This window comes from Fundulus heteroclitus, unplaced genomic scaffold, assembly GCF_011125445.2.
Source record: "Fundulus heteroclitus isolate FHET01 unplaced genomic scaffold, MU-UCD_Fhet_4.1 scaffold_466, whole genome shotgun sequence".
Taxonomy (NCBI): Eukaryota; Metazoa; Chordata; class Actinopteri; order Cyprinodontiformes; family Fundulidae; genus Fundulus; species Fundulus heteroclitus.
This window is the reverse complement of record NW_023396886.1, coordinates 66,460-78,946: the sequence shown is the minus strand read 5'-3', so window position 1 is coordinate 78,946 and position 12,487 is coordinate 66,460. Positions and strand designations below refer to the sequence as shown.

The following is a 12,487-nucleotide window of genomic DNA, read 5'->3' as shown; positions in this document are numbered from 1 at the left end:
TTGTCAGACACATTCCCCGGTCAGGACTGTGACTCTCCAGACATTGGTCGTTTGCAGAATAACAATCTGCCACCGCAAAGCAACAGTTTGTCCGTAACTAAACCCAGCCAGTCCCATCAACCCAATCCTAGGAAAAATCTGGAGTCGCCCCCTCAGGTCGACACCCTCAAGGCTCAAGTGCCATTTGGCCCCTCAAAACGTAGACTCTCTGTGGAGCGAAGCCTCTCCTCAGAGGACCCACCAAGTGCCAGAGGCTCGGACGGGAGTGTTGCTTTGAAGCCACCGAGGGTGTACACAATAACAAGGGAAGGCGGGATGACTCTAGGGGGCCCTGGAAGCGAGGAGGCCGTAGAGTTGACAGTACTGAAGGGGCCCAGAGAGCCGCCGGTGTCCCAGCCCTCCAACCCTTCCATTTACAATCTGTCCTGCACCAGCCAGCCATCATCCACAGTTGTTCGCGGTAGCCACCACCGTAGTAGCCATCATCGCACTAGTCATCACCATACCAACCAGCAACAAGGGGGCTCTTCATCATCCTCACAACCTCTCCAGAGCTCGAGGAGTGCCAGCAACATTGGTGACTGGGGGATGAGGAGAGGGGGTTCAAGGGAAGAGTACAGCCCAGACTGTGTGGCCTGCATCCGTGCCCCATGTCAAAGCCAACGATCCCTGGACCTGGATACCTCACCACGAGATGGTGGAAAGCATCGCAAGAAACTGGAGAGGGTGTACAGTGAGGACAGAACATCCACCGATGACAGGGGTAAAAACTGGGTTCAGTTGATTCTTTTCTGCTAAACATTACATAATTGTTTTTGATCCAACAAACACCTTTTTATGTGTTAACTGAGTAACTGAGTTGAGAGTAGGTGATGTCCTGGTATGATGTGTATTACTGTTATGACTTGTGTTCCTGCTGTGTGTTCCCACTATCTAAAGTAACATTTCTAAAAGTTTCCATTTTCACCAGCATCCTCTCCTGATTGTAAGGCGTGTGTTAAAAATACGCTCCTCTCTGACTCATCTCCTTCCTTTTGTTCTCTGTCTTTACAGAGGACAGTTCTAATAGCTGGTTCCCCAAGGAGAACATGTTCAGCTTTCAGACAGCTACCACCACCATGCAGGCGTGAGTATGTCCGGGAAATCCGCCTTTACTCCCACTCTGTGCATCGCAGTGTCTTACTGCACCACCATCTCACTGCCTCTGGTGTCGGTACAGCCTGTTTAGTGAATGATGGTGGTTAGAAGTTTATAACATTCATAACTTATCGCTGGCATAACTGTTGTCATGAGCTTTGAATTGTTTATTTGAACCATGTTTTTGGATTTGTTAAAGTGGAGGGCTTATACAATTTACAACTGCAGTGATTTAAAAAAAAAAACAAAAAAAAAACAAGGGTTTGGTGCACACGTGTGTTTTTTGGGGCTTTGTCTATTTCAAGTTGCATCTCCCCACATCAACAAGCCCAAACATCTCCTACAAATGTTTAATCTCATTTATGGCTAAATGAGATTAAGACTCAATTGTTTGGAATGTTTTAAGCAATCAAGATTGTTCTAACTTTCAAGGAAAGGTAATGGTACCATTAGGACTGGGCGATATGGACCAAAAATAATATCTCAATATTTTTATGCTGAATGCCGATATACGATATTTATCTCAATATGTGTTTGTTTCATAAAGCATTTATAAAAAGGCATCTGTGGACTTATCCCAAATGTCTCACAGGCAGGTTTTTGTTTTTTAACAGCTGTAGATAAATATGACAAACAGCAAAAAGAAATAACCTACCGTATTTTCAGACTATAAGGCACACTTAACATCCTTAAATTTTAAAAAAATTTAAGGTGCACCTTATATATGAATACCGTTGTGCTTACTGACCGATTTTATGTGGTACAATGCACTCAAAAATCTGTTAAAATGTGTAAATACAACTTTGGTAAGTTACAAAGCCACTCCGCTCAATAGATATACAGAACATTACGGTACACTGTGTCACTACCTAATCGGACCCCTGAGCAGTCTACAAGACTGCCTGACTGTAATGTCAAAACTAGAAGTGCATTCATGTAAAGCAGCCCTCACCCAGAGTACTTGCTAGCAACAATAAACCAAGTAAGTTAATTCAGTATTAAAGTTTAGGTTTTTTTTTTTGGCCTTATGTTAGAAACAGGGCAGTATAGTCTAAATATTTTGTCTGGGGAGGGGTGTTATTACATACTTGGGAAGAATATTTAATGTTTAATGTTTAATATTTAATGCCACACGTTAATTCACAGTGAGCCTTATAGTCTGAAAAATATGGTTCTTGAATACATAAAAGTATAATTATAATGCAACATAGAACATCTCAATATGAATGATATAGTCTCTCTCTAATCTCTTTTTATAAAATATGTTTAAAATCTCGATATATTGTCTAGCCCTATGTACCATCTTGCTATTGGAAAAAAAAAAAACATTGTTAAAATTGGATATTTGAGCAGGGCCATGATCCTAAGGACACATTGACACTGGTTTTGGAATAGATCTGTAATCTAGATCTGTGCCAGGGAACCAACCCATTTAACTGAGTTCTACCAAATCTGCTAAAAGAATTAAGCAATATTAAGATATAAGATATTGAGAGATATCTAACCACATTTAATTAGGGTGTTTAATTTAGTCCACAATTTTAATTTTGACACAAAGTGAATTAGAGTAAAGACTATAAATAAAACATCTGCATCCAACTGCGGTTCTAAAATGGTAGACGTTGTATGCTGCATCATAACTCAACCATGGAAAAGGAATGGTTTTAAAATCAACCAGTTACCACTCAAAATTAAAAATTCATTAAAGCTGATTGAAAACCCCTGTCCACAACTATAAACCAGTATGTAACATGAGCTTCAATTTTTGTTGTAGGAGAAGAAAATAATTTGGAAATCCCCCTCAAGCTAACAGAGAAAAGAAATTCTAAATTATATTCCCAGCTACATGTCTGCATTTCTAAACTACACTATGAGGATTTTATTTTTTTTTTAAATCGGATGAATAGAGATTCAAACATTCACTAAATACTTGCCTTCAAATGAGTGGATAATTATGGCCTATCACCCTGATCTAATAATTACCACTCACAAACGGTTAACCCCTCCCACCACCATCCTTGCCTTGTCCTCTCCCACGCTCCCATTTTCTCTGTCCGTATGTCAGTGTCTCCCCGTCCTTTTTCTGTCTGTCTCCATCTGCTTGTTTCCCTATTGGGGTCAGACTGATATATGGCTCTGACATGGCCTTTGATTAAAACGGCTCGGCCCTGTCTCTCATCTCTACATGATGGGTGTCTTGCAGGTTTATTGATTACATCTTCATTGATCAAAGTATTAGTCTTAACGGCCAGCCCTGATATGAGCTGACAGTAATCAAGTTTCTGCTGCTCCTAAATTCTTTCAGTCTACATGGGTGATCAGTTAGATTGGAAGTCAGGCTTCCTGTGTTAGATATTTTTAAGGTGAGAACTGAAACATATATCAGTTCTTGATACACTATGTGCGTGGAGTATTTTAGTTGACCCTGTTGCTAACTTTTCCTACATTTCTCCTTCTTTTTCTCTTTTCTTCTTCCTCTGTTTGGCGCCCTACCAAACCTCGACTGTAGCATATCGTGAGTAACCCTTTCAAACGCCTCCACGTGTTTTTGTTTTTTTTTCCTGCTGCTCTGCCTTTTTCTCTCACTGTGAGTTGGTAACATGTCTTGAACCCTTTTCCTCCTGTGGCTTTGTGCTACCGTATATAGTCTGCTGTGTCCTTAACCCCCTCAGCCCTCAGTGTCTGCAGAACTGAGCGTGTGATGTTACAGATTCAGTAGTAGGCTGCAGTGCAGGGCAGGTGCAGTGGGAATGATGGGAGAATCACTGAGAAGGAAAAAATACTCTCAAAAGTCACTTGCCGTCATAATGTTTTTAACAGAAACACAATTGCAGGATAATTGATGCTTTGTCTTTATAACTGCATTTATTTCAGCATTTCCACCTACAGTTCAAATTTTTTTGCAGTGTGGTATTGTGTCATCTTTGTTTGAGCAGTTATTAACTTACCTGGGCCAAATAACTGCCAATTTGTTCTCCCCTTTTGTGAGTAAGAGGCTAAAACTAACGGCTAGTCAAACAGATGTGTCTGGAATCCTGATTTGTCACATGTACTGTGTGCTGAATCAACTGAAAAATTAACTTTGAAAATCAGCAACTTATTACTTGTTTAGCATAAAAAGATGCTGAAGCTAGTGGAGTGTGATCAAGAGTAAGCACTCCAGCCTTCGAAAAAATACCTCTACTTGAAATATTTTGCCATCTTCTCTTTGAGATAGTTGCTCTGACTAAGCATGCTGAAAACTGGAAGAGCAAAGGTAGCACACTTGCTGTATACAACCTCTGTAAACTAATCTGACCTTTTATAAATGTTGTTTTTACCTTTTTTTGTTTTTCTTTTTTTAATCATAGATTAGTCAAGTCAATAACGAAACATGGAGTTTGCAGCCTTTTGACTGGATGTAACACGAAGGCACCTCAATCCACTGAGTGTTTTAAAAAAGGTCTTAAAACATTTATTTTTAGCAAAGCTTTTGGTCCCCTTTTGATGTTTTTTTTTCTCTCTTCTAAAATAGCTTTTTTTCTTTTTTACCTATAGCACTTGGAGATCTTTTGATGAAAAGTGCAGTATAAATTAAATGTATTATTATTATGTTGCGCTTTATTAGCCTAGACCCCAATAAAAGCACCAAATTAATACTAAGATAGGGTGAACATATTTTGAATTGTAAAAAAGAGGATGCTTGACTCTACTTTTATCATATTTAAAGTATGTCTTATCTGTGTGGTCAGAAAGATTAGTTTATTGACAAACTCCGGATATACTTTCATAAGTCAAGAAGTATGTATAATCTCTGGATTTATATAATGATAGAAATATTGGCTTTTTTGTGTTATAAAATTAATCTGTAACAGTAATAGCTCTCTTTTTGAGCTATCCTGGAAAAATTATCTGGGAAAATAAGTATTATTTACCAAACAAAAATGTGTATACTCCAGTCTTTAGATGTCTTCTTCATCCTAATGTTTTGTCTCCTTGTTTCCGTATCAATATATTGCTGCAAAGAGGATCTTACCTATTAGTTTTGGGTTGCACAACGTGTGCAATTTTTAGTAATTCTGAGTAACGTCATGCTTTTGGCCTTCTCAACATATTTGGTACACTTCTGGTGCATTCTGATTTGATCCTAATCGGGTGTAACAAAAAAACTCAGTCAACTTGCAATGCCTTTTTATATATTTTCTGTGCCCATGTGACCTACGACATTCAAGGCACCTTTGTCATAAACAGACACAAATGCCAGCTTTACAAACTCTGTCACCCATTTGTTCTGACTGAGCTGATATGAGGGTATTTATTTTACCCAGTTCAAGCTACACATGTACAGGTTAAGGTTTCTGTCAATAAAAACCATATTCCTGAAAGTAGTTCCATAAACTTAAGTCAGTAGATAAGTATTAAGTGTAAGTATTAAGTGCTTTGACATCTTGTAAACAGTTCTACCAGCACTCCTGCTGCTGTTCTGCTCACTGTTCCGTCTGTGAGCAGAGCAGTGAGCGGAACCACTGAGCAGAACCACCCAAAAGGCAGCAGTATTAGGATGATGTCACATGAAAGAAAAGCCCTATTCCATGAATCGCATCAGTCAGTTTAAAGGGTAACTCATCCCCAAATTGACTTTTGTTTTGCTAACAAACTGGATGCATGGATTTGTTAAGGTACGTTCATATCAGGCGCAAACAAGATGAATATTTTGCCTTGATCACCTGCCATTGTTGGTCAGTTGACATTTTGTGTCTCTCTCGCTAAGAATTTGCGCTGACAAAGCACAAACATCACAGCGAAAAGTTCGCCCAGCTTGCTTAAAAAATACGAATATCTATCCGCTTGCCGGTTCCTCTTGTCTGTTCAGCTCACCATGGCGGACGTGAATTTTACCAAGTGAGTCACGGTGCTGTATGTTATGTGTAATGCACCCCTGGGTCCACCAGAACCTCCAGGGATGCACCCAGTTTAGTGAGTACCACCACCTGGAGTGCCATCACTTCCAGCGGTACTTCCGTTTGTCCAGGACCCAGTATGAAAACCCGCTGCCCCACATGGTGGGACGGATTCAAGACACGAACTACAGGCGTCTTCGGTCAGCAAATCCATCAGTGCTCAATAGAGATTTAGACTAATTGTACTTTCTAAATATGTAACATATACAAAACATAAAAACAGAAAAGTTCCAATTGTTGAACTCATGCTAAATTTTGTTTCCCTCTAGTCGCATGTCCACCACGCCTATACGCAGTTTTGCTACACTCCATTTGCCAAATTTGCACCATTTTCATTGCTCGAAGCGCATCGTTTGCTCTTGATCGCTTTGCCACTGTGGGGTATTAAAGGTCCGTCTCATGCTTGGTAGCAAGTTGGATTTTGGGGTTAGCGATTTATTAGCTTAGCATTCAGTTCGTTTATTTAGCATGTATTTACTTTGTTCTAGTAGCCCAGACAACATCCAGCCCTTACCCCCACATTTTCCCTGGTCAGCTTAGCACCAACTCCTTTAGGCACATTTTCATATATTAGATGTGGGCGGAGTTAGGCTCTGGTACAGGGGTGAGTTACCCTTTAAGTGCATGCCTATTGGACCCATAAAAAGCAATAAAAAACTGCAATATTTATTGATGTCAATAGGTACTTTTAATCTGACAAACAAATCTCTTCTGAACACATATTGTAATTTAATGCATAAGACTGAATTTCCTTTTAACAAATCCTAACTTCAAAAACCATGGTTTATTCCTTTAAGGCTCTTTAGTTCTATGCAGGCTTTTGTTTGCACTGATTACAATGAAATAATTGTTTAACTTGGTTAATACTTTATACTTTAGATTTTTTTGAATGAACTAATTAATATCTTCTTAATTATGTTTTATTTGCCTATAGATGTAATGGCCCTGCGACAGACTGGCGACCTGTCCAGGGTGTACCCCGCCTCTCGCCTAGTGAACGCTGGAGATAGGCACCAGCAACCCCCGCGACCCCATGAGGGATAAAGCGGTTTGGAAAATGGATGGATGGATGGATAGATGTAATGCTGGCTAGCATCAGTGCATTCTTTTCTTGCATGCCTGATACAGTACAATTTATCACTGCTAAAGGTATAGCCTACCACCAAGGCAACTATAACTTTAAAACTGCTAGATTAAAAAACAAACAGCCACATTAAAACAATTTAGAAGAATCATTTGGCCCATTTGTGGTAACAGTTTTATTGTAGTGTCTAGCAGCAGAAAAATGTAGCAGTCGCCAGCTTTTTGGATGGCGTGAGGGTCTACAGCCAAATGTTTTATCAGTCTGAATTACGTTTTACCATTCAAAGTAGCTGGTGATGGCAGATGGAGGAGAAGGAACAGAGAATGAGTCCATGTGTGGAAGCAAGTGATGTAATCGCAATGAACAAGCGGAGCAATAGAGGATTACAGATAATAGATGGCATACAGAGATGAGTGACTTTACTTGTCCTTTCATAGTTCATCAGCTGTCTGTTTGTCAGTCAGTGAAAACCAGGCCTATAGGACATGGCTTCTTTCCCGACACAGGCTGTCACAGATGATTCTCATTATATCTGATGTGTTGTCAGAGCTGTTGTTGTCTTCCTTCAAGAGAGGCACACCCACGTCATTCAGCACATCGGATAATGGGAAATAATGTACATTAAATTTGAACACACGAAAATGGTTGATTATTATAAAGCAAAATTTGATTACACTGGCAATCAGTAATTCAAGAAATGAAGGGCTTCATACAGAGTGCCTCTATCTGAACAGTTCACTCAGTCAGTAGGCAGGACGTGTAGTTTCCTTAGGTTCTCCTTCAGTGTCGCTTTTTCTAGATTTCCGTTACGCTTTGTGCTCTGTGTGTGTCTGTGGTTAGTGTATGATTTGTACATGAGAGTATCCATGACATATCGTGCCTCTGGTAGATGAACCATTCCTCTTTTATTCACTCTAACCCTTGTGCGAGGTTAACCAAACCCTCACTTACTCAGAACCTCTCCCACGAAACCTGTTTTCTGCTTCCCCATTTTATCTTGATAGCACTTCATGCCCGAACCCAACTGGATTCACGGGGTCACATTTTACATTTATGTTATTGTATTTCAAGCTGTTCAGTCAAAAACATTCCTGAGTAAAAAAAAAATACACCAAATATGTATTGTTGATGCATAGTGCAAACTTTTCTTTGCTAAAGTAGATTCTATGATGAAACTAACCCTTTGAGTCAGTTTGGGTTCAGACAAAGACCTTCTCAGGGGATGCTAAAACAATCAAACTTTATTTCCAAACAAACCCACTTAACCCTTTGACATCCTGGCAGGGCTTTCCGTGGCATTGCTGAGCGAAAGAGACGGAAAAGAGAGCAGGAGACAGCCACCATGATTGAGAGGTACTGTGTCTCAGCTGTCCTGGCTGTCCTGTCCTGTCTGGTGCTGAACCGTACCTGTGGAAGTTCCCCTGTGTTACAACAAATACCCTTTTTGGCATAGTTTCAAGCACCATTGACAGTGAAAATTACAATTAAATTGATAATATTGTAATAATTCACACCACAGAGCATTAACAAAAATGGACTGCATCAACAGAAGTTCATGATTTGCTACTGCCATGCAGGGCCCAGAGCAAAAAAAAAAAAAGCTAAATCAGAAAGGTGTGGATTTACAATTCTCAGCAAAAATGCAGGGACAATCCAAACAGACTTCATAACAATATAAGAGAAAGTAAACACTGAAGTAGGCATTGGCTGGTTTCCAATATCAAAGAACACAGTTTTAAAAAGCCTTTTAAAGCTGGGGTCTGCAATTTTTCCGGAAGTTTCCCCAAGTCCCTTTTTTAATAACTGCGCATGGACAAGAACATCTTGCGTTACTCTTCTGCTCTTCAGGGGGATCACTAGAAAAAAATCCACTCTGGTCTTATTTCTTTCTACTGAGGCCTTCTTCTTCTTCTTCTTCTTCTTCTCATAAACATGAACGTGGTTTACTTCTTGCGACTCTCAGCCATGTTCAAAGTATACAGTGAGCTACAATGAACGGCTAACACCGAAGCTAACTGCTAAGCTAACCGCTAAGCTAACCAGATACATTTTATGGCTGTGTCTGACACACAGCCATAAAGACCGAATTTCTGCTCTTTTGGGAGTATAGAGAAGGTCACATTTTGTAAGCAGCTAGTAAGTTGCTGTGACAGTTTGCCAGTATTTTGAAAAACGAGTTCTACATAGGTCTAAATGTGATAAAATGATTAAATACTTGGATACATCGAGTCCTGTCACAATAGTACCCTATTGCCCCTTTTCCATTTGTACCAACTCAGAGCAGTTTGCTACACTGCAAAAAGGGAATTAAAAGTAAGTAAACTTTTCTTGAAATGAGTGCACGTGTCCTTGTTTTGATCAGATAAATAAGATGATCTGTAGGAAGACAATTAAATGCTGGGATACGCATTCTGAAAGCTGGTCACTGGCAGTATCACTGGGCTCTGCAGGGAGGGGAGAGAAGCCGGGCAAACAGCACTGATGTTCAGAAAAACGGCACACTTGGACCGTTCAGAGAAACTTTGGGGTGAGACAGATATTTTAGCCGGCTCAGTATTGCAGCAACATTGTGAGCAAGTATCTTAATAGCTTTTGTTTTCTGGTGTGATAGTCAGGAAAAGGGGTTCGTTTGGGGGAAAAAGCCAAGCCCAAATAAGCAACGTCACATTCAAAAACAAGCCCAAGAAAAAAAACTCAACTCACAAAATTTACAAGTAACTTTAGACAAAAACAAGCCAGCAGACTTTCCAACACTGTTTCTACCTCTACTGTTGACAAGTTTGCTAAGCAGGAGAACAGCAAAATGTACTAAAATGCAGGTCTTATTATAACAAGTCATCATTCATGCGTACACAAGACCTTGGATGGTAAGGACTGTTTACATGCTCTTTAGCTTCTCAGCAGGTGTTGTCAGTGCATCAATTGGAACATTATGTCTTGATTTGTGTCTGTGTTATATGTGAATTCTGAGCTGTCTCATCAACAATTTCATTATGGTTAAATAATGACAATAAAGACTCTTGATTCTCCTTCTTGATTCTTGATGGTGTAAATACCACTTCTGGGTGACTTAACTGTATTGCAGCTTTACATTTGAATATGTTTGTAAACATGACAAATTAAAATATTAATAAAGTATCTAAATATAAGCACACCAACTAGGGATGCAAGTTATTGATTAATGAGTTAATCTCAAGCTGATTGTTCTTATCTATCAACTAATGATTAATTGATAAGTGGCAATTTTCTTAAATAAACTCTTGTATGAAGAGGGTCTTTCTATAACATAAAGGGCTAATTGTTTTTTTTTAAAGAAGCACATCGTTATATTTTAAGTTTATTGTGCCATTTGTATTAAATACTGACTGAATAAATAAAAAATTCTTGTTTTCTCACTCATTAAACTTGGAAATAGTTATAAAACATAACAAAACAGGATTCTGTTAACTAATAATCCCCTTCAAATCCCTCTCCATCAGCTGTGGTTTTGGCATCATGTTACCATTTTTTTGTGTAATGGCTTCCACTTTTCAGTTATCACATCCTTACCCTCTGAGCCCATCAGTGAATTTTGGTTAAGAAACTAATTCTGTTCCACCAGGCTGCCCGACCGAAAGGGAGCTATTCAGCTGAAAACTTAAAGAGCTTGATGAGTGTTTATATTTAAAAACCGAATTGCATAAAGAGCATTTTTGCATCCTTGTTGTCATTAAACAGTGCAAAAATAATCCCTCACCGGGCTCCATTTAGCTTCATGTTGCGTCCGCCAGGACGGACTTGCTCCACTTTAGAATTACCAGCAGCGCCCTCTTGTAGATTGTGGCCATACTAGAACACTGAAAGAAGGTCCATCTAAGTGGACGTTATCAATTAATGAGATAGAACAAACTTTAATTTAACTAACCGGTAATCAACAATTAATCGTAAGTCGATTAATTGTTTGCATCCCTAATACTTGCGAAAAAGATTTTCTCTGAAAAACATAATCTCATCCTATTATAACCAAAAATATGGGAAATTACAATCTACCAATCAACAGGCGACATGTGGGTGCTCAGTCATCTCCGTCTTTCCAGTTCTGTGGCTTATAGTATCACCTTATCTGTGCAGACATTAGCATTCGCTTTATTGGTCTCCCTCTGTATACATAAAAATGAAATTCTTCTTACTGCTGTCTTATTAGGAGAAATATATCATACTCCGATGTGTATAGATGGCAGTTTTGCTTCAGCTACACTGACTCTTGGTGGTGAACTTAATTAAATAACCCATACAGACCAGCGCTACTGAGCCTCATCTTGGCCAATGAAAGCTCCCTCGGCAACAAACTCGAGATCCGGTTAAGAATCTTTGCACGCAAGATGGACAGCTGAGCAAACCGCTCTCTGTTCATAGCAGATCGAACAGCAACTACAGAGAGGAAAAAAGGAGGAGGCCTGGTGATTTAAATTCACAACACCTGGTGCACAGATGCAAAATTGATCGGAACCTTCTGTTCCCATGACCTGAATTATCTAGCAGTTTAGTGCAGACCATTTTAACTTGTTAGAAAGTTCAGCTTTGTTATAATCACTGCAGTATACATCCAGCCGAAAGCTAATGCTACGCTAAGCCTGGAACAGTTATTCTGTTTTGCCACCAGTCAAATGAACAGTAATCCAGAAGCATCTGTGAACATTGCCGGGGACTTTAATCATGTTGAACCAAAAGCTGTTCTCCCCAAATTTCATAAATTCATTAAGTTCTCGACCAGAGAAAATAATATATCAGATCAAGTTTACTGCAATATCCCAAAAGCATATAAAGCTGTTCCAGCTCCTCACTTCAGTTCATCAGACCACATAAAGGTGGTGCATGTCGTGGCGGCAACCCTCGCACACGCTGGTGGACACCAGCAGTGAGGGAAGCTGTCAAGCTGGAGAAGGAGTCCTATCAGGCTTTATTGGCCTGTGGGACTCCGGAAGCAGCTGATGTGTACCGGCAGTCAAAGCGGCAGGCGGCTTGGCTGGTCGCTGAGGCAAAAACTCGGGCGTGGAAAGAGTTCGGAGAGGCCATGGAGGAAGACTTCCATACGGATTTGAAGCAATTCTGGTTCACTATCCGGCGTCTCAGGAGGGGGAAGTAGTGCAGTACCAACACAGTTTACAGTGGGGGTGGTGTGCTGCTGACCTCGACCCGGGATGTCATGCTCCCATCTCTGGTGCTGAGGTTGCCGAGGTTGTTAAAAAGCTCCTCAGTGGCATTGCCCCGGGGGTGGATGAGATTTGCCCTGAGTACCTCATGTCTCTGGATGTTGTGGGGCTGTGTTGGTTAACGCGACTCTGCA

The 12,487-nt window shown here is 40.1% G+C and overlaps 1 protein-coding gene across 3 annotated transcripts in view; it reads left to right on the top strand.

Annotated features, from left to right (window-relative positions):
* The first annotated feature begins 213 nt into the window (after positions 1–213).
* The window catches only part of LOC105915598 (NMDA receptor synaptonuclear signaling and neuronal migration factor), a 52,764-nt gene continuing 40,490 nt past the window's right edge, over positions 214–12,487 (top strand). For 2 of the 3 annotated variants that reach the window (XM_036131993.1, XM_036131991.1), the window contains exons 1-2: positions 214–763; positions 1,054–1,126. In XM_036131993.1, coding sequence (XP_035987886.1) covers positions 316–763; positions 1,054–1,126 — 521 coding nt within the window. In that variant the 5' untranslated portion in view covers positions 214–315. Of the gene's footprint in view, positions 764–1,053; positions 1,127–3,646; positions 3,653–12,487 lie in introns of all 3 variants that reach the window. The other variant, XM_036131992.1, reaches the window with a different exon arrangement.